General features: G+C 32.3%; 3 protein-coding genes across 3 annotated transcripts; 1 reads left to right on the top strand and 2 right to left on the bottom strand.

Moving 5' to 3' along the window:
* Positions 1 to 2,395: 2,395 nt before the first annotated feature.
* LOC133324637 (transmembrane protein 216-like) lies at positions 2,396 to 7,397 on the bottom strand. The gene is made up of 2 exons (XM_061533470.1): positions 7,175 to 7,397; positions 2,396 to 2,639 (listed from the first exon to the last, which is right to left on the bottom strand). The coding sequence occupies exons 1-2, from the start codon at positions 7,389 to 7,391 to the stop codon at positions 2,446 to 2,448; spliced, it is 411 nt and encodes a 136-aa protein (XP_061389454.1). The 5' UTR covers positions 7,392 to 7,397; the 3' UTR covers positions 2,396 to 2,445.
* A 9,819-nt stretch (positions 7,398 to 17,216) lies between these two features.
* LOC133324638 (cyclin-dependent kinases regulatory subunit-like) lies at positions 17,217 to 17,664 on the top strand. Its single transcript, XM_061533471.1, has 2 exons — positions 17,217 to 17,275; positions 17,400 to 17,664. Exons 1-2 carry the CDS (start codon positions 17,217 to 17,219, stop codon positions 17,662 to 17,664), a joined length of 324 nt encoding a protein of 107 aa, XP_061389455.1.
* Positions 17,665 to 21,017: 3,353 nt separating this feature from the next.
* Positions 21,018 to 22,100, bottom strand: LOC133324632 (BTB/POZ domain-containing protein 10-like). Its single transcript, XM_061533466.1, has one exon. The coding sequence runs from the start codon at positions 22,026 to 22,028 to the stop codon at positions 21,030 to 21,032; it is 999 nt and encodes a 332-aa protein (XP_061389450.1). The 5' UTR covers positions 22,029 to 22,100; the 3' UTR covers positions 21,018 to 21,029.
* Between the last annotated feature and the right edge of the window lie 1,476 nt (positions 22,101 to 23,576).

Below are 23,576 nucleotides of genomic sequence, written 5' to 3'. Positions count from 1 at the left end.
TATCGCGTTTGCTTCGTTTGAGATTTACAATTTTTGGAAACTCTTCGTAGGGGAGATACTAGAAGGAGTGGACCGATAAGAGCCATCTTCCAACATTACACAGACATGGTTAATATTTAAGTTGTGCCAAGTTTGTCAATAAGTTCGTATTATAATCAAAACCCATATGAAACCCAGGGACTGACCATATGATACCCTACACAACTACCACTGTACTTTAACTTTGGCGAAGCACCAAAAATTTAATACCAGACCACATTTATATCCAATATAAATCATATTTCCCAATTTTAGGATTCTAGCCCTATCGGTTCACCCTAAATCCAAATTTAGTACACATTAGTAAGAATTCTCTACTCTATACCAAAATCCAAATTGTACTAAATTAGTACCATTTAGTACTCATAAGTATGATTTCTCAAATTTACCTACATACCTCAATTCTACATTGCAGTAGTAATCTTATTTCCAAATTTCAGTATTCCAGCTCAATAGGTTCACCCAAATCCAAATTGTAGCAAATTCAGTATCATATCGTATTTTTCGTACACATAAAAACAAATTTCCAAAACTACCTACATATCCCAATCCTACACTATGAAGGTAATGTTAATTTCAAATTTTAAGATTCCAGCTCCATCCGTACCAAATTTTGGTAATGTTTAGTACTTTTCGAATACATGAGTACACACTTCCGAAACCATCTCCTTATGTCAACACTATTTCTCATCTTTGATTAGCATTACAAAATTTCAATCTTATAGCTCTATTCATTCACATTGGTTCATTTCTTCTGATACCTCCCCTGCACATGGTCAAAATTGTCAATATTTATAAATCAAATATTAGGTGAATGGAATGTCCGATATGAAACAAACGTTGCACAACCTATTATATTTACCAAGCCTGGATCAAGTCCAAATATGGGACCCGTTGGCCCATTCCTTCTTGTACGTCAACCACATAGGACCAATATTTCATAAACTTGTACATTTAATTTGCGGCGAATTACCTCAACATTAAATCCGAAACCTTTTTCATAAAAACATACCTTATATAAAGCCAATAATAAAACATGTGTGTAATTCCGATGTCATCCTCAAACCATAGGATCAGGATAGATCAAACCATATCTGACTTGTTAGTATCTAATTTGCCCTGAATATTCTATCGCACGATTTTCGCATTATTTTCACATCAACCAAGTAGCTCTATTGGAATTCGTTCTTTTCCTCCAACCAATGCATCCATCAGCTCCCGCTGCTTATGGCATATTCACTTTTAATTAAGTGCAAATACATCTGCAGCAGCGGCGGCGGCACCTTTTGGCCTACCTTCAGATAGACAGACAAAGATTTTTGCGCGCTTTCTTGTTTGGCCTCTGCACAGTCCCATTCTAGAGATGTTAATTTAAGAAAAAATCTATTTTTAAAAATGCATTACCATACCCACAATCCGATGCACAAATATACAACATGCACAAATGTACAGTATGTATGTATGTACGTGTGTTTCAATGTGTCTGAGTGTAAATTAAAAAATACTATACTTAAGTAGCAAAATATGTAAATTAGCTATTCTTTATTCTATCCATCTATGCATTCATTCGCTTTACTCATAACATTGCATCTTGAAACGCATTTAACAAAACTTGGGCAATGTCCGAACTCGAACATTAGTCTTTAACAAAACGTTGTCGGGTCATGATGAAAAGTTAAAGTCGTGCCGACATATTTTTTAAGACACGGGTCAATGGTTAAGTGGAAAGGCCTCGTAAACGACCTCTCTAAATAAATTCAGAAAGTTACGCTACAATTAAAAAATGGTATAAGAAATCTACTTACCTTTAAAATCCTACCGATAATTACTGTACACATGGTGTGTTTTGTTTCTATATATGGAATCTTTTTTCGCGATCCTACAATTTAATTACAATGAAAAATGAAATTTTCAACTGACAGCCACAGCCACTCTTCAACTTGTGGGCTTAACATTCTTTGATGTCCTGCTACTGCTATGGGCGCTGTTGCAGGTGTTTTGGAAAACTTGGTAATTGTTTGGTACAAAATATTGGCATATGTTGTTGTGGTTATTGGTGTTATATATGGTGTTGTTGTTCTGTGTTTCATTGTTAACTATATTACAAAATGTACGTTGCTGCTGTTGTTGTTTCTGTTTTTGCTTTGGTATACAATGGATACGTGGACTTTCTTCACCACACATCGTTGGAGTCACAGATAATGTGGATGTGGTTGTTTGCAGCAAATACAAATCCATACGTGTATACGAAGGTGTAGTTAATGTTAGTGTTGTTGTAGGTGTTGATGTCTCCGTTATGGTCAGGGTAATGTAAACTACTACACTACTAAAATTGTTTGATTTTGTTTGTCGCGCTCCACATAGTGTCGGTGTCGTCATTGCCATCGGGACAGCCAACATCAACTGCTAGGTATAGGTCACCGGTCGACACATCGTACAAATGAACATGCTGGCGTACACAATTTCAGCTACGTGTAGGGCTATCATTAAGGCACTCATGATTACTTCAAGTTTGAGAACAGCCGTTTGGAAAAAACATAAATATATAACAAGAACGAGGCTGGGCAGTGTTAATACTACAGATGCTATCGCCTGCCATGCTGTAATGAAATTCGATGACAAAAAGAGGAGAAGTCAAATTAGAATTGTGAATTATAGGATAGATTTAAAAATAGTATACTAAAAATAATCCACGAGTATGACAAATATAGAAGTGCTGCACTTCACTGAAGATTGTCCTTTCATGTCCCCATACCCACTGTTTTGTAGAACTTTTATTTCCGCAAAATATTTACAAATTTTAAAGAAAATCTGAATCAGCATTGAAACCAATACGCATTCATGGTTAATTTTATATATTTGTCGGGCACTTAAGTTGCGATATTGGACTTCCGTTCGAAAAAATTCAAAATATAAAGGGCCCCATACACTATAAATCTTGCCGTCATGCCGATGAACCCCTTTTTGTATATGTGAGATTGACTAGTGTATGGCAAACTCTTCAATCACTATTCCAAAAAATCGATTTTTGTCCCAAAAATTGTTCCTGAACCCCATAAACTAGTAAAATTTTCATGCAAAATTAAGAGAACACAAAACAAAATGGCATTCTTATTGTAAAATGGCATTCTCGAGAAATTTGACCGAGTACAAATGGTAAACAGGAATGCCTACATCTGATTGGCTGTTGTGTTGATTTTGAAGTAATGGCATCTAAATTTGAAATATTTACTATTTCCGTTCCCGAACTTTTGTAATTAATATGTACTCTGAGAGTGATTTTGACATTATTCCCTTTTACTATATTTACTATTAAAAAAGAACTGGAACAGACCAAATGTGTACTAAATGAAACTAAATTTGTCAAAATTTGGATTTAGGTGAACTGAATCCTTAAATTTGTAATTAAAATTATCGGGCTATAATTCTGAAGTTGGGAAATATGATTTATGTTGGGTTATTGAGGTTGGTAGTTATGGAAATTTCTATTACTGGTAATATTTAGATGAACCTAAGGAACTCGAGTCATGGAATTTGGAATTAGTTTCGGAAATAAGAACTAAAATAGCAAAAAAGGTTATAAATGGTACCAATTTGAAGCCCCATGAAGCGTATACGTTACATATCTGTTATCATAATAAAATAATGGTTATACGTCCGGTGATCATCATTATATTGACAAAGAGAGTAAACGCAAGTTACTATACTTTTTGTTTTGATACTTATCGGTATATTCCAACGAATTATGAAAAAGTGACCAGAAGATAAGACGTGTGGATTTGTGTTAAGAAGTTTACCTTGGATTATTAGGTTTTGAGTTATCGTGCCTGCCATTCGTAAAACACTGATTCGGAAAAAATGCATTTATAGTTTGAGAATCACTCTTGCCGTCACTTGATGCTGACACAATAAATTCCAATAAAAAACCATTTATAAATTTGTTAAAATATAAAAAATATATTTCAACCAGTGAGCGGAGCAGTATAGTCGGACGGGGCCGACCATACGATATCCTACACAACAACGACGGAGTTCTAACATTCTAAGGAAGTTTATTCCAAGCGTGGGAAATATTTCGTGACATTTGCACCCTCTTGCCCGATTAGAGGTCAACAGCACATCTTCCATACGCTGACATTTTTCCGAATATTACTAATATTCCGTACAGCCCTTCTTATTACTTGTCCAGATTGACTTCAGCGTGGGTTGTATGGTGATGATCGGCTTATAAGTGTGGCCTATAGATCGATTCGAAAAAATGTAAAAAATTATGTTTTCGGTCCACTTCATCCCAAAATTATTATCTGATCATCACCGAAAATTATAAGCGCTTTCCTTGACCATAGCTGAAACCCCATGGAAAATTTCAAATCTCATCAGCGTTATATTTCCGCCCTCTAGTGTGGTAATGGATTACTAAATAATATCTGAATACGTAAGCACCTGTAAATATTTATATGTAACTTCCACATCCGATAACATACGACAATATAATTAATATCAATTTAAAGTTCAGCCACACCTCTTGGATATACTATCAACTTCTCGGGTCTTTGTCTTTTAAAAGTAAATATATACGCCATAGAATCCAATTTTTTTTTCATTTTCCACACAAAAGTCAAAATCAAATATTGACCGATCTTTATCAAAAACAGGCATGCTTATTCTTTATCCCGATCCCCTTCTCCATGTAAAATTTCACAATGTTCGGACCATAACTGCAGCGTCTGGAGCGACCAGGAAAAACGACAAATATTAAGTATTTGGCCCATTTCATCCCCTAAAAATTAACCGATCTTTACCAGAAACAACAGGGGTCTTCATTAGCCAGAACCCATACATGAAGATTGGTCCATAACTGTGGCATATATCGTGTTTACAAATTATAATAGACAGATGGGCGGACGGACGGACACACGTGTCTAGATCGCCTCAGCTAGTCGGGGCTTGGGGCTGCATAAAGCTATAATACCCTGACAACATAGTTGTGTTGGGTATAAATATTGGAAAAACAATTTAATTGTTTACGAAAATAGTGTGTGGTGACCAATTTGAGTTGTGCGCGCTTAAAAATGTGAAAAATAAACAATAATTTCCAAGTAGGATTTTCACTCCAAGTACAACCTTTGACAATTGATATGGGTTGCAGTTTTGTACTTTTGAAGAAATTCGCACTTTGTATAAACTGATATTTGGCCCATTATTTTAGGATAAAAATCGTACTTTTTTCGACTTTGTACCAATTATCCCCACAAGCTGTCGTGTTAGATGGATGGTATAAAGGACAAAAATATTCTCCATCATGTTGATAAAATTGAAATTGACCGGTATGTTAGCAGTCGTAATGTCGCCCATGAGCTAAAAATCGACCATAAAACTGTTTTAAACACTTTTACACAAAGCTGGATTCAAATAGAAGCTCAATGTTTAGGTGTCACACCAATTAACAGAACAAAATAGAATGTATCGAATTTCCATCTGCGAAGCCTTGGCCAAACGGAATGAAATAGACCCATTTCTTAAATGGATGGTGACTGGAGATGAGAAATGGATTGCATACGATAACCCTATGCGAAAACGATCGTGGTAAAAAAGCGGTGAAGCATCTCAAACGGTGGCCAAACCAGAACTAACGGCCAGGAAGGCTCTGCTATACATTTGGTGGGACTCGAAGGGGATTATTTTATTATGAGTTGCTTCCATATGGCCAAACGCTAAATTCTGATTTCTACTGTCAACAACTGAACCGTTTCAAGATAGCAATTGACCAGAAACGACCGGAATTGCCCAACAGGAGAGGTGTCGTGTTCCACCAGGACAACGCTAGGCAACATACATCAGCAGTGACTAGCTTCGGGAGCTTGGTTGGGAAGTTTTAATGCAGCTGCCATACAGTCCGGACTTGGCACCAGGCGATTATCATATTTTTCTTACATTGCAAAATTTCTTTAGTGATAAAAAATTGGTATCTAGGGAGGATTGTGGAAATTGACTACTAGAGTTTTTTGCAAATAGAGAGCAGGACATTAAAAAGTTATCTTAAAATGGCAACATATCATACAACAAAACGGGACATATATGGCTCAAATCGGACATGTTAAATAAAGTTGATATAAAAATAATGGATTTCTTTTTCCCCAAACTAATTTATACATGGACAATATTGTCAATTTTTTTAATAATCCATTTTCAAAAAATCGACTTTTTTGTTTTCGTACAACAATAATGATTTTTTGGTACACATATATTTAACTTAATGTCAGAGCTCTCATGATAAGGTCCCGACATATTTTAGTTATTTAGAATAGTGAAGGATATAAAATGTTCGGCATGGTCGGTATCGTCTAACGTTGCTAAAAATAATACTTCCAATGCCAAAATTCATAGCCTGGTAAAGGTATATTAAAGCAATAACTACCGACTATGGGCCATAAAGACTTTAAAAAGTTAATTTGTATTAAATATTTTATGAATACATATTAAGGAAGCTTCTGGCATAACAGAGGCATGTAAAGAAAAAAACGCCAATAAGTCAAAAACAAGTTCTGAACTCAAAATTATATTCCATATATGTTTCCATTTTATATAATTGTGATAAAGCGTTTAAAAAGCTTATCACATCTTAATTTTTGTACAAGTATATAGATGGGTGTACAGAACTCTGTTTAGATTTCCACCAGCTAACAATACAATTTACATTGGTATTTATAGCTGTGCAGGAGCTTCTGGGCTGTTCCTGTAAGTAATATTCAATCATATGTTCCCATTTTATATGGACAAAAACCACTTCGAGTGGAGTGTTTGTCCTCAATTCATGATACACCTTTAGATAATTTAAACTAACCTACACCAACCCAAACTTTGTGAGGAAGGTGTAATAGGTAAACATATACTCCCAAAGAGAAGCGTGAGAACTCTACACCTGGGGTTTGCTATGTCGTACACAAATATTTATAGTTTGTTGACCTCAAGTTAACCGAGGTCCTCTTTACGCATAAATATATAATTTAAAGTGGATAAGGACAAGTTTTGCTAAAGTAAATCGTATGCGGTTACTAACAATTGTCCTGAAAACATAAAATATATGTATATTAATTTTCCCAAAAAAAAAAATATTTTTCTACAAAATACTTACCACGAGCACTTAAACTACTACGACGGCCCAATATGATACGCACCGTCTCCAACACACACATGGACAGCAATAAAATACCTTCTCTCATTACGGCATTCTCGGGATACGTTAATAGAATAAATTTCAGGGTACTGACACACACCTTGAATGCAGCATACAGACCGAAATAGAACGAATTCAAATACATGAGGATTTCATACATGAGACTGGCTTCCATTTTTTGTTTTTATTGTGACGATGTCACCGATATATTCTGCTACTGCTGCTGTTGCCGCTGTAGGTTGGCGTTGTTGCTATTTTCGAAGCTATGCCGGAACGGTGATAATCTATGGACGCCGAACTGAAGTGCCGGATGAAGCAGAAGGTTGGGGACTACTGGGTGTTGAATGTTAACAAAGTTGCTGTTGATTGCTGTTTGCTCTGTAATTGGTCAAAATGGCACTTGTGTAAGACTTGGGGCGGCGAATGGTAGGTTGGTTCGGTCAGTCGGTCGGTCGATAGACCTCTCCGTTTGTTAGGGACGTTTAAAGGTCCATTGGTGATACTTAACTTTAATGTTGTTATTGTTATTTAGCAAATGTGGTTAGGAAGCAGGCTACATTGTTCAGCACACAAATATCCTTAGGGATATGATTAACAGCAAAACGTGAAGGCCGTTAGTGTTTGTGTGTCTGTGTGCGGTAAGGCATTTGAATGATGGCCACAGTAAGACGCACCTATCGAGCACTTGTGAAGGAGTGTGTCACCTTGTGTGGCCTTAGAATTTCCAGTGATGACATTAAATGCGTTAATTTTCATGTAATGTTGTTAATATTATTGTTGTTGTTTTTGTTATTTTTTTTTGTAATTAATATATACTGGTGGGGATATTTGTGGGAGGGAATAGGCAATATTAGTAGTAGCTTCAGCGTATTTGATAGATTATTTGAAACCGATAATATTGTATTTTGCAATTGTTGTAGTTGTATTTTCAATCACAATATTTAATATCAATCTTTTATGGGAGACATCGAAAATAAATATTTTTTTTAAATAGAAAATTAATTTTCACTTTATTTCACACAATTCGATATACGTATATTTTTAGTTTTTATTTATTTTCCGGGGGAAACATAGGCACTTTATTTCAGGGGGGTTTTGAAGGACTCTTTAATGATTAGTTTTACAAAAATATGCTATTGTAATTTATTTTAAAATAAATATTACGTTTCGATTATTTTACACTCTCAGTAAATTGCATGTGTATTTATTTTTCACATCTTTCGCGTATGCCATGTGTGTTCTTTGTTTTCTTTTATTCCACAAGATTCTTTCAACATTTTCTTTTTTTGTATCGGTATTTCATAATATATTCGACTGGATTCATGGTTTCCATGTTGATGCTATTTTGATTGTTTCAGGGGTTTGTTAATAATTTATCCAACAAAAAATCACTTCTTACTCTCTTAATAATTATTTTAATTATATATTATTTTCCATTTAAAATTTGTGTACTTTTTTAGAATTATTTTGTGCAGCGTTATTTTGTTTTCACCTACATTTCTATAGACAGCCCGTTTTACTTTATGGATTTGTTTCTTCTGACTTCATTCAATATTTTCCCATATTTTTGTTGAGAAGTACAAAAATAGCAAGGTTTTGTTGTTTTTGGAATTACTATATATTTTTTCTTTCTATTTCGTTCACGTTAATGTTGCTGCCCCAGTGCCTCAGTAAAAAATAGTAAAATTACGCGTCGTCTGCTTTTATTGTTTTCATATTTTATTCTTCTTCATACACATTTCCGTTGTTTCTTTCACCGCAATATTCTTTGAACATATTTCGTGTTGTCTGTGTGTGTGCGCTTTTCTTTTCTCCATTCCAAAAAAACACACAAAAATGTGGAAATAGTTTGTCTAGTTTATAGATTGTTTTTGTTTCGTTTCCCTTTTTCCATCTTTTGTCTCACTCTCCAAAATGTTGTTTTGTTATTCAGTCTGATACTGGACGGACGAACGGACTGGCAAAGTTGTTTGGAAATTTTGGCCACTGACACTTGCTAATAGCGTTGTTGTGTATAAACTCTTCGATATTTACACACAATTTAATTGATTTTCATTCAACGGACACACACACATTACATACATATTGCTCTGGAATATTGTATATCTTCCTCTCTGGTCATGTGTGCGAATGAGTGTTTTCCCTCTCTCTCTCTCGATTAATGATAAATTTGTCTGTCACCTTAATTTGATGAGAATTTTTCTTTGGTTTCCATTGTGTTCGTTAATTAATAACGGTTTCATTTCTATGTCATCATCTGTGTTAAAACTAAGTTACTATTACTACAACAAAAACAATTCAAAAATCAGCAACAACACCATTACCAATACAAGGATGTCACTAACATGTCCATGTGATGAAATGTCACCAACATGCCAACCAATGTTTCAAATCAACACACATTAATGACCAGCTGGTAGTTGAAGTGGCTACTGAGCGCACGTTACTAGCATTGACAGTTATTAGTAAATGTATTCTAATGCGTTTAGTAATGTAATTGTGATTTTAATATGAAATAGTTATATTTAATAAATAACCAGTATATACAAGAGGTTCTCCTATTTATGGATCACAATTAATAAACCGACCAAATATCATGTTAATAGGATGAACATAGGGATATCGGTGTATATTAAATCGGACAAAATTATAAATAAAAGTCTAATCGTACTACCATTAGTCGATGTATATGAAATCGGACAACATTATACACAGAAAAAAATTGTAACCATTTGATAAAAAAATTCAAAAATCCAATTAAAATTTGATTGATTTTTCGCCGATAAAAATAATGTTCATATTTACAATCGCCGATAAAAAAAATTGTAATCCCATTCGAAAATATTTTGATAAAGCAATTCTCATATATACTAAAAATTTTGTTGAATTTTATTTTGTTAATCGATAAATTATTTTTCATATTGACAATCTTGTTTATCAAATTATTATTATTATTTCAAATTAAATTTCTTGTAGTACGATACAAAACCTTTTAAACAGCAATTGCCGATTTTTACCCTTATTATTACAGCTCTACCACAAAAATACCTCCAAATTTTCAGTATTTTAACGGCTTTAAACTAAATGTGTAGCTCTATACCGAATAAAAACTTATATTTGTTATCCATCTTTTAAATCTATTCAACAAAGTACTTTGTAATAACGTAATAAAAAATAATATGGCATATTACAAAAAAAATTATTAAAAATTGTCCAACAAATTTAATAATTTTTTTGGTCAAACTCGTTTGTTGATGGTTTTTTTTGTGAATTGTTGGTGTTTGATAAACATTTCCGACTATGTTTGAAATATGTTATCGACATCTTTTTGCCGAACGCTGATGAAGCTTTTAATCAAAAATTTTGGGGTGGCTTTTTTTTCTGTGTATATAAAAGCTCCAGTCGACTACCGTAAGTCGATTTTTCTTCTGGTCGTAGCACAGGCTGTAGCACTAAGGAGGAAAATTATAATGAAACCAAATGCATTTACCAACTGAAAATGCTATAATTTAGCATTTCGGGCTTTTGGAGTCTGGCTTACATCTGCACAGAAATTGATCAGGCCTCACTCAATTTTCGGTTAGGCTATAATCATGGTATAATAATAGAAGGTAACAGCAAGTGTTGTTGTACAAAAAACGATACAACAACCACATGGAAATTTGTTGTTGTAAGTTCTACTAGTGCCAACTCATTTGACAGAAAAATGTTAACAAACAAACAAATTATCATCAAATTATTTTTATTTTGAAAATGAAATATTTTCGAATCCTCACAATAAAAATTGAACAACATGAATGAAAATCTATCAAATTTATATTTCTATGGCTTCCACATCTTTCCTATAATTGAGCCATTGCCATATATATGTGTAACACATATGAAAAAGCAGGAAATAGCGAGTTGTTCCTTGAAGAAATATTTGCTTCCTCAAACTTTCCCAGCAGGCAGATTGAGTAAGTTGAATACGGGAGCACATTTAATAAAGAACAATTACAAATTGAATGCGTTCCCAATTTTCCTGTTGGGTGATTTTTAAAAACATAATTTGTCAAATTCATATTGACACTAGTATTACGTTGGAATCAAATCAGCTGGGATTTGCTGTTACCTTTTATAATTGTACCATGGGCTATAATTTGGCATTTCAGGGGCCATATACATGTTCAGTATTTTGAGGGTTTTAGACACTTCTTTAAATACATTTTCAACATAGACTTATGTCCTCTAAATCGACTAGATTTGTTAATAGAGATACCAAATCCTACCTATTTAAATAATTATAAAAACATTTGTTGCTGTAAAATATAGTAATTCATAAAAAATTAAAAAAAAAACAAATTTTCCTCAACTGACATATTTTTAGTAGGTAGCGTATTTTCCAATGTGTGTTTAATAAGGTGTAAGTGACAATCATATGGTTTCAAACTTTTTTCTTTATTGTTTGTAAAATAAATTGTCAAAAACATTTTCAATATTACATTTCGATTTAAAAATGGCCTTTAATTTAGGCTTTTTTAATAATAAAAATTCAATAAAACTACATTCATAGAAGGGGACGGAAAGGAAACCTAGGCTCAGTTATAACCCCGTTCGCCAATTGGTCCACATATTTTATGCTATGCATTGAAATCTGTCTAGAAATTCTAGCTACTCATAAAATCTAGATTATGTTAGCCTATATTGGAATAGGCCTCTTGGTGCTTGTCACAATTCTCGGCGGAGGTTAAATACGCCTATGGAAAGATTTTATACGGTCAAGACAATTTCCATGATTTAGTCTTTGGCCGGGGATTTATGTCCTTCAATTTTCTTTAAGAAGGCAAGATTTGAAGCCACTCCATAGAAAAAATAGATTGTAATCCACAATATAAACAACATCACAAGGAGCCATGGGCTACATGTGGGAAACTTAAAATTAATCGCGATCAGGTCTTAAACATTATTTTTCACTGACCTAGCCCCCAATAAAATATGTGTTGTTGTATCTGATGCATACACCTTATTAAATACACCTTGGTATTTTCTAGCTTACTTTAAGGAGAAGTCATTATTATAATTTTTTGGTGCAAAAGCAGTGTTGTATTTGAAATCTTAATATATAAATCGACTCTATTTGTAAATCGAGATATCAAATCATAACTGTTTAAACTAGTATTATAATGAAATGAAGTTGATTTGTTAGCACTTATTTGTTTACGTATACATACACATTTCACTGCTTCTATGTCTATGGCAATTTTCAACCAATATTTTCATAATTTTGATAGAAATTGTTTTTTATTAGGTCAGAATTGCATAAAATCCTTTGTCCTTCTAAATTATAGTAATGTTTATTATGAATGCAAACAAAAAATACATTTTGAGCAGTTGACACATTTTTGTCACGCAGTTATTTTGAGTATTACCTAATTTTAAATCACATTTTAAGGAGAAATTTTAAGAAATGAGCAGGGTTGCATTTGAAATTATCCCGATTTAGCATAGGATTTAGAGTAAATCGAGATATTGAATGGATTTAATTTTGTATGGTAAATAAGTGTAAATAACCTTCATTTATTTTCAGGATTTCCTAAATCCACAGTATGTGCCTATGTAAATGCGCTACTATGCTAAATCTAGGTTATTTAACTCCACAAAAAGAAAAGTTGATAAATCCGATGATATATGTTGTTTTTAAAATTGCTTTAATGCATAATGTTTATTATTCAGAAAAGTTATTACAAGAATAAAATGTTATGACTATACTAAGAACTTTTACATCTAAACATAATATTTTAATTAAATGAGAACAGTTGCAACTTTTAGTGCTTTATGGCACAAAAACAGAATTGTATAGCATAGTATGCGCTGTTTAATATAAATGACGCTGAAATTTACAATGGTAAATAATGCAAAATTGTGCCTGTTATAGGGATTAAATGTACTTAAATGTAATTTAAGGCAGCAAATTGTATTTAATAAAAGATAAAACCCCAAACATTCTAAAACAACATCGTTATTGAAATAAAATTGGCGATAATATGGAATCAAACAGCAACAAATTTTAACTAATTGGTCTGTTTCGAAAATTCAAGAATCTAGAATTTTTTTTGGATATGATAAAGTAAATTTTTAAAATTTAAAAAAAAAATTAAATTTTACATTCTTGCAGAACAGCCAAAAAGGTTACTGATTTTTTGCCATCTGTACTAACTTTCTTAGTAAGTAATTATTTTTATGTGCAAGGAAGCGTTCATAAAAATATCCATTGTAACAAGAAAACATATGCAATTTTGAGCTAAACAGGAAGGTAAGAGGGTGCAAAAGCCACATTTGTCCAAAAACATATACAATATTTTGTACGTACAGCAGTGTACGATTCTATAACAAAGTGTTTCACAAATTGTGTTTTTAAATGAGGATAAAATTGCATATTAACAAAACTGTGAATTATTTTTGCTGAAAATCACAGTAATGATGATAGGTCGCAAGATGCCGCACAAAAGATTTGTAAGATTTTACACAGAAAGTGTCTTTGTTGATATAATGAAAAAATATTTAATTAAATTAAAAACTGCATATTTCTTACTGAACAAATATATATGCTGTCTTATTTCTTATTTTCCAATCTTTTTGACACTTTATGAAAATGTCTGTAAAGTGATTTATAAGAATTGTAATTGTTGTACACTTTATTAGTTTTTGGCATTGCTTTGGCAAATGCAAATTATATTCAAAAACATATTTTAAATTTTTTTTTTCAAAAAACATATTTGTTTATTAATTTTGTATTTATTATAAGTTCTCAGCGCATAACTGTCAAACTAGCTCTCTCTCCACTCTCTTTTACTAGACTTTGGAGTAAACAGCTATTATGTGTTTATGCATATTCTGTTGAAACAATACTTCTTAATATTATTTCTACTTGAAATTAAGCATTTCTACACATTACACAATATTTGGTTGGTTATAAAAAAAAAAACAAAACCAAAAAATCACAACATATAACATTCTGTTATATGTGAAAACATTCGAAACAAGTGGTTCGTTTATTTCGCATTTTTTGTCAAAATGATATTATTGATATTATTCATAGCAATACATATACACAAAATATGTATTTTGATTTGAATGAACAAGCCACCTTGTATCCTACCATGGAATAATTGTACCATGCATGTGCTATATTTTTTAACACATGCAAATAAACATTTTCCATTTTTCTATCCCGCGCATATTTCTCCCATTCTCTACTTCTGTTCTTGCTGAAGATTTCCTCCTGAGTGAATGATTTGTTGTGGTATTACCCAACCAAAACACACACATATATACAGGTGAAATGGGAAAACACTTCTCCCCTCGCCACACAATATGCTTTCTAAATATATTTTGTTTTGAATCTGTTTTATTGAAGTTTTTTACGTATTATTCTTTGCTTTTCTAAATTTCTTTTCATTGACATTTTAAAGGACATGCGCATTAATTTATTTATATTATTATTGTATTTTTAAGAACCGTTAAAATTTGAATACATTGTATACAACAAACATTATTTTTTTTTTTGATTTATAATAAAAAATTCTATAATTTAAAACAACAAATTTGTTTGATTTGCCATACAAAATTATAGGCGCGTTTAGACCATAGCTTTTATAGTGATTTACCTCGTTTTCCAATAGGTATAATGGGTGTGTCTGGTTACTTTTCCAGTAACATTTATTCAGTAAGTTCTAGTTCAGAGAGTAAGCCGTTTTTACTCTCTTTTGCGATAGTACTGAGAAAAATAAACAGACAACATTTAGTAAGATTTAGCAAATAAACAGCTGATACAAGAAAACATTTGATTTGCGCCAAAATAAACAAACAAACAAAGGACAAACACAATTAATTGTAATGCATTTAATATTAAAAATAAAATGAACAATAAAAGAAAAATTGATTTGGTATGTTCCCCGGGAACATTTAAGCTTTCTGCATCAATATATTGCCCTCTATCTGAACTTGCCTAAAAATATATAAGGAATTAGTTTCTAATTTAATGAAACTTTGCATTATTTACGAATTTTCTTCCATTTTCAGTAATTTTTATACAACTTAACTTCAAATTGAACATTGCAAATTAAAAAAAATGTTGTGAATAATTTTTGTGTTTGGTCATAAAACAGCTGATCGAAAAATGCTGAGTTTGCAAAATCTTACAGAATAAAATTCTTTCAGTAAACTCCAGTAAGTTTGTTGTTGTTGAACTGTCAAACTTGCTCTCTCGCTTGACTCTCTTTTACTGGATTTTTGTGTAAACAGACAGCATTTGGTAACAATTGTTACCAAATATCGAGTAAACAGACAGCTAATATTTCAATTTGCTCGAAATCGTATGTTTAATTGGGATAGTTTCAAAAATAACGATTTTTCCTTAAAGTATGCTACAAAATGTTTTTATACATTTATAAAAGAGCTATTCCAAACACAATTATGAAAATATTTATTGAAAATGGCACAGAAATTATTAAACCAGTGATATGTAATTGATACTGACAAATCAAGTTCATATAATTTTAAGACTGGTATAAACAGCTAGGATTTCGTACGACGATTCATAAATCGAGCCGATTTAGAAGGCATAGTCAAAATGTGCCTTAAATCTACTCAAATGCTTTTTTTTTTCATTTATATTTTGAAAGCTAACTGCTGTCAAAGGCAAATTTATGAACAAATATGAAACATATGGCTGCATGGAACTACCTTGTATAATTATGACATGATGTTGATATATCAACTATGCGTCTTCTGATTATCACTACGATTCTGATGGGATACATGACTTGTCTTCCGTTTTTCTCATATAGGGGGGTGTTCTCCTTATCCGCAAAATGTTTGCTTAGCTTTATTAATTTTTTTACACAATTTTCCGTTTACAAACGAACTATTTTAAAAACATAACGAAAATATTCAAATTTGTTTTTGTTTTAAAACTGACATTCAATAACTACAACAATCATGTTTTTAAGATGCATGGTTGTGTATATTTGATAGGATAAGGCACACGCAAGGTTGTTTTTAAAATTTTTAAATGAGACTACCTTTATTATTTTGCCGGGAATATATAGTAAAATTCATATTATTAATGAAATTTTAAAAACAAAAAATATATTCAGATTTATCTACTTTTCATTTTATGGAGTTAACCGTTATGTGCACTGATCGGCTGAAATTATTTTGTCTCTTTTAGGTGATTTTCCTTTAAGAGAAAACCGAAAATATGTATTTAAGTTAAAATCTTATTTTTTTATTATAAAATTCGTCATAACATTTTTTCTTTTTGTAGAAAGTGTGAGTGTGTGTATATGTCAACAAATACCAGCTGACAGCTGAAATTATAAAAGGTAACTGCAAAACCCAGCTGATTTCATTCCAACGTAATGGTGGTGTCGGTATAAAGATGAAGGAAAGATGTAGAAGCGATAGAAAAATAAAATTAATAGATTTTCATGCATTTTTTTCAATTTTATTTTGAGGATTCCAAAATATTATGTTAAAAAAATAAATAAAAATGTTTGTTACTTTGTATGTTTGGTTTACATTTTTCGATTAAATGACATTGACACTAGTATTAATTACAACAACAAATTTCCATGTGGTAGTTGTATCGTTTGTTGTACAAGAAAACTTATTCCACCTTTTTATGGTACAATAATACAAGTTGATGAGAATAATATAAAACAGCTACTTATTTTTGTTTTTAAATATTTTTCACATTGCATACCAAAAAATTCAAGCAAACACGATCAATCGATAAATTCGACAGAGCAAAGTGAACTAGTTGAACTAAAGATACGAAATAAACGAATGAACGGGAAATCGTTCCTATCGTTCATTACACGGAATCGTTCCATTGAACTAGTTCAGGTAGTCAAAAGAAAGGAATATCAACAAACAAAGCAACAGACGACGCATTAACCAATTGAAGGAAGTAAACAATTCAAGTATTTAAATAAAATTTAAATAAACTTGTTGCAAAATGTCTGCCGATCAAATTCAATATTCGGAGAAATATTTCGATGCTGTCTACGAATATCGGTAAATACATATCTACGTTGTAAGACAAATGAATACGACGCCACATTTCATTCACATCGCAATACAAAATATTTGGGTCATTTAAAAATACTTTCATTTCTTTCCTTCCCTTTTTTATTTGCAGACATGTTATATTGCCGGCAGAACTAACCAAACTCGTACCCAAATCACATTTGATGACCGAAACGGAATGGCGCAACTTGGGTGTTCAACAAAGTCCTGGTTGGGTACACTATATGATGCATGCTCCCGAACCACATGTCATCCTGTTTCGGCGACCACGTACAGATTTGCCTGATCCTGCAACAGCGACAGCAGCCTCTACATCAAACACAACCAACAACGCAGATGCCTCAAAGATTACAAATAATGTTTCAGTTCAAGGTTAGAGCAGTTGTTTTTTCTGGGAAAGATGCATCCTGATGTCAGCCATTTCAAAGAAGCAAATCATTTACGTGTGTTTTTTATTTAAAATGCGTTTCCATGTTTTATTATTATTATTACTATTATTATTCATATAGTTGTGTTAAGTTTTTTTTCGTACCAGATCTTACCTCATTTTTGTATTTGAATATGCATTCATTGGTAAAAACGTTTTAATTTAGTTTTGTTTTTGTAGTAAACAATGGAATTAATCCATTAAAAAATCCACACAAATACCTATACCTATATACGAGAAATCAATTTCTTGAAATTTATTACAAATAAAATATGAAATTTCAGTTCTTCTGAAAGCATGTAATTTTTTATACCTAATATTTAGTTGTGTAAAACTGTTTTTGTAAAAAAATAATACAATAAAAATTACAAATATATATTGATTGTTATTTTTTGGGTTTGGGATTTTGAACTTCTTTAGGCTATAATTATAGTAGATGTTTGTTAATTGTTTTGTCTGGAAAAGTCAAAAAGAATGTTGAAAATTATTTGGAGATTAAACCACCGAAAGTCCAATACATATGTATGTTTCCTTCGGATTGAAAATATAGAATTTTTGAATGAACTATGCATTTTCGTAATATTTCAGACATGTCAATGCATTTCTGCAAACGTTGGTCTTTCCATTCGAAACGACACGATTTACATTAACAAAGTGTTGTCATCTTAACATATTCTGTAAAAAAATTAGGTTTGTGTAATGAAGGTATGCACGACAATACAAAACCTCTTAAGGGAAATGCCCAAAAAATGATATGGGCATTAGCTATCACCCCTATTATAAAAAAATTGGGAATGTGAATTTCCAAATAAGCAATTTCCCCATGGTACTACAATTTAATAATAATATTCATTCTATATGGGAAATATGTATTCGATTTTATACTTTTTGGAAGAGGTAAATCACGTTTTCCAACTCCCAAAATATTTATAATCGATGTCATATAGTCTGACTATAAGACTAATGTAAATATGAAATATCCAATTAGTACCTTTCAGAATTTATATGCGTTCTTTTTACTATTGGTCTGTTCCTGTACTGCAAGAATCTACGAGTTTTTACTATTTTTTTTCGATATTATTTGTCTGTTCCCGTACTGCAAGAATCTACTACTTTTTACTAAGATAACTAATTTTCCTTTATGTTATCGAAGAAAATAGTAAAGTCTAGTAGATTCTTGCAGTACGGGAACAGACCATATAAAGGAAAAAAGTTTTATCGGAGTAAAAAATAGTAGATTCTTGCAGTACGGGAACATACCATATTTGAATTTCAAGATTTTTTTGAACAGGGTATTTGTAAGCAAGGGTTTCAGAAACTCTTACAAAAAAGTAACGGTTAAAGGTAGAATTTTGGCATTTAACTTAGCCTGGAACTGAACCTTTAGATCTATATTTTTTTAATTTTTTTTTAGTCATATATTATAACTGGTGTGTTCTATATTTTGGCATAAATATTAGACTAATAAAAATATCTTATTATAGCTCTGTGATGATAAACTCATAAAGTTCTGACATCAACCATAAAACTTAATCTTATTAAACAATTTCGTAAATAAAATAGTTTCTTCGTTTCAAATCCTTGTTTTTTAGATCAAAGCTCATGAATAGCCAATTATTATAGGCATTCCGAATGAGTCTAATATGGAAGGATGAAAATCACGCTTCCTAACTTCCAAAATTTTTGTCATATATTCTGACTTTATGGCTTCAAGTAAGGTGACCATACATCCTCTTTTTTAGAGGACAACCATATATTTTAATTGACTGTCATCTATAAAATTTTTGTCCTCTATCTGTCATCTATTTTTATAACCTGTCATCTTTGTCATCAATATTTTTAAAATCTTTATCAATATTTACTTTCATAAATTAAAACAAATTAATAGATTTCATAGATTTAATGAAATTTCAGTGATATATTTAGAAAAGATATTTTCAGGATTTTTAGGCATATTTTCCAACAGAATTATCTGTTATTTCATATTTTGAGTTCTAATTGGGTAACAAATTTCCATAAATAATTATTATTTATTAAATTTTTGTAATTTTAGACACGTTTTGCAACTGAATTGGCTATAATTTTATATTATGGGTTCTATGTGTCTCCAATATAAAGAAAACCCAACTTTTCATATTTCGTTGCTATGTTCCTTATATAAAGACCTAATTAGAACCTTCCAGAATGTAGGCCTGTTCTTGTTTACTTTTTTACAAAATTCGTATTATTGCCACATAACGGGCCTAACCACAGTTATTGATTTTTAATGCAGTTCGAATAAACACCTAAAAGTACGAAATTCAAAAATACAACATTAGCTCAAAAATAAGACAATCCGGATGTTGAAATATTCCTCTACAGTAAAGCTACGAGAGTATGGAAAATAAAACAAGAATTCAATGTGAGTAGTAATTCGCCGAAATAACAATTGCTTTACAACAGTAATGTTAATGATACAGTCCGAACTGTAATTTTAAGTACCTACATCTAGCTCAGATCCTTAAATACCAATTTGCGAACAAATCCCGAATTTTTAAATGAATTGCTGCGCTAAATTTAGATGAGCACATATGTGCCACGTGATTAAAGAACAACAAATATTGTCAATGATACTTAAATATTTTTCAGATCCCTAAAAACAATTTAATGAATTAATGCAAATATACATTTAATCGAAAGCTAATTATTAAAATGAAGGTCCCCCTAATGGTATGAAGTGGTAAAATAAGAAATTGTGGTATATGCTGTCTAGGATATATTTAATAAAAACTGTCAAGAGTTTTAACTTAACAGAATATTTTTTTTCGAATTTGCAATAACAATACTTACGCACCCAATCATAAATTACAAATAAGAACAACAGTAGTTTATTTAGAAAAAATTGCGTATTTTATTATTATTTATTTTTTTATTATATATCTAAATTTTCTTATTTGTTTGCTGTGTAAAATAAATGATTTTAAAGGCAAAATTATCCATTTGCGCAAAAATAAAGAAAGATAGAAAATAAGATCGAACAAACAAAAAAAAAATGATTAAACTGCTTACAGTGATTAAATACTGATTTTGAGATATTCAAATGATTTGAGTATTACAAAATATGTAAAAAAGTGTTTATATATATGTATGTATATTTATTTGTTGTTTGTTTGTTTTGTTTATGTTTATGCATACCTATGTGTGATTCAATAAGGATTTCAAAAATTTTTTATAGTATGTATTCCGAAACGTATTCCGCCGATACGTATACGATCATAATTCGATTATTTCGTATACTCCGATTTTACCATACTACTACTACGGCTGTGACAACATTTAAGCATTTTCCTCGTTAGCACCACCGGCAGCTTCCAGCTCGCCGCCATCAGCGGCAACAGCATCGTCCACCGCACCGCCATCGATCCCGGCGTCGGCATCGGCACGAAATGCAACAACATTTTCTGGTGGCGGTGGTATGGGATTACCGCTGGCATCCAATTCCAAAGGAGGATCCGCCGTAGCTTCAGCTAAATTGGTAACCGATTTCGACTTGACACACTGAAAGTCAACATGACGGCTCTTGGCCTCTTCCTTTTCCCAGGACATGTGTATGAAGGGTCTTTGAACATAACTGTAAATGACTTCGGCACGACCTCCCGGGCGACGGCGTATTTTTTCTTTGTGTGTGGGATAACCTTCGATACCACAGCGTATCTTCTTCAGGCCACGATCTTTCATAACCTGTTTGGCCACATCTCGGTTTTCAATGTATTTGAAGAAACGATGCATTGTGGTACTGTGAATGGTCTGGCAGTATTCTTCACCCATTTGGGGCGGGAACTCTTCGTCCCAATCGACAACATCGTCGTCCAACAACACAACGACATGACATTCACGGTCACCCCTTTGTGCTGCCGTAACCATGACCGGCAATATGAACTCTTCCAAAAACAGCTCGAATTGCTGGCGAGCTCCCTCGTTGCTCAGTTCGTGTAGAAGGCCACGTAAATTTTGGCAGCGTACTGTGGTGGCATCGAAGGGGATCAGTAAGTAGTCGCAAGCCTCCTTCAATTCCGGTACAGATATGGTGGGAGGACACTTTATCAGCCCAGTCTTGTAGTAGTCAAGAATTGCACGAAACAATGTGTGCGAGATGCCATCGGCCACCTCGTATTCACCTCTTTCGTTGGGATGGACAAACTGGAAGCCTGTGCTGAACATGGTGCCCAACATTGTGTTGGGATGTGCAGTCACCAAATCCTTCTCGATGATGAAACGAACATTGTCCACCAGCAATGTAATACGTTCGCCCGGATTGTTGTTACGCACCATCATGGCAGCGGCTCCATTTCCATTGGCTATGTTGTTTGATGAAGTGTTTTTTATTTCCTTGGGTATTGCTCCGTTCATATTCCTTCCTTTTTCTTTATTTTATTTATTTTATTTTTTTGCTTTTTGTTACTGAAAGAACCGACCTAACTTAAAAGCGTTTACATGCAATTAATAAAAGGGGAAGATGAGAGAACGTGCAATAAAATACGAATACGAAGTAAAATGACCGATTATTTACGAAGGAGGGTGACGTATAACGCCGATACCCTTTGTTTAGAAAGAGACATGGAAGAATTGATGAAGTTCAAAGGAAACTGAACGTGAACTAGTGTTTCAGTGCAATATGTGCAATTCCCTTTTTCGTCTAGTTCCATTATTCACTGTTCTTATTCGTTCTCTCGTTTTGCAAATGTTGCCAAATTGTACAGAACATAAATCTTATAGCGCATTTACATACACACGTATATGATGAGGATTTACGAAATGCTGAAAATAAATTAAGGTTATTTACACTGGCTTTGAGGTCATTTCAAATGACTGTCATCTGACAATTCTTCACATATACTAAAACATACTAAAACTTGTTTGCAAAAAATAAAAATTAAAAATTTTAAAATAAAAATAAGATTTGAACTCAATTTTTTGTCAGAATTTGGAATTTATAATTTTTGTATTTCCCCAAAAACGTATTTTCGGGTTTCTCTTAAGGGAACCCAACCCATTCTCGATTTTAATTTTTCAAGATTTTCAGTGGGTTGGTAAATCAATACCAATGCTTGTTAAGGTTTGTAACTTTGCACATATATAATTGAAAATTTAAAGAGAAGTAAAATAATTTACAAAAAATTTTTGTTATTGTTTTGTTGTTGTTTTTTGTAATTAAAGAAAAGTCCTTATTTTTGATGGCGGGCATGATAACTACTCACTGGAACATCGGAATCCGAAAATTCCAACGGTGTTAGGAAGAGTACATGTCTGGCTCTCGTATGAACTAGGATTATTGACTTCGCTCTAAAATTAACAAAATGGCGGAGCTTTAAAAAAATATTTTTGGAAAATCGCCGATTTTTGACCAAAAATTAAGTTAAAAAATAAGGAAGATCTTCACCGATTTGCTTTATCCTAGTTCATACGATAGCTATACACTCACAGAGAAACGTGTAAAAATTTGGAATCGATCGGACCATTAGTTTTTGAGTTATCGTGCCTGCCATTCGCAAAAGAGAAAAACGCGTTTAAAGTTTGAGAAGTTTGCTGACACAATAAATCGGCTATATTTTCAAGAGTTCTTGAGATTTTCACTTGAAATTTTGTAGGTACATTCTTGAATTAGAATAGATTCGAATTAAATAAAAAAAAAAAAAAAAAAATGTTGACCCCGAGAATGGGGGGGTCCCCTTATATGAAAATCATATGAAAGAGACAAAATAATTTCAGCCGATCAGTGCACATATCGGTTATCTCCATAAAGTGAAAAGTAGAGAAATCTGAGACACCAAACCGAAAGTTTTGGTGTAGGCACATCCTCCTGTAGAGATGAAGAAGGAAATC

This window comes from Musca vetustissima, unplaced genomic scaffold (assembly GCF_032173495.1).
Source record: "Musca vetustissima isolate MV318-11 ecotype Yass unplaced genomic scaffold, APGP_CSIRO_Mvet_v1 utg19773, whole genome shotgun sequence".
Lineage (NCBI taxonomy): Eukaryota > Metazoa > Arthropoda > Insecta > Diptera > Muscidae > Musca > Musca vetustissima.
Note: the sequence above shows the minus strand (reverse complement) of the source record. Positions and strands in the feature narration are given on the sequence as shown.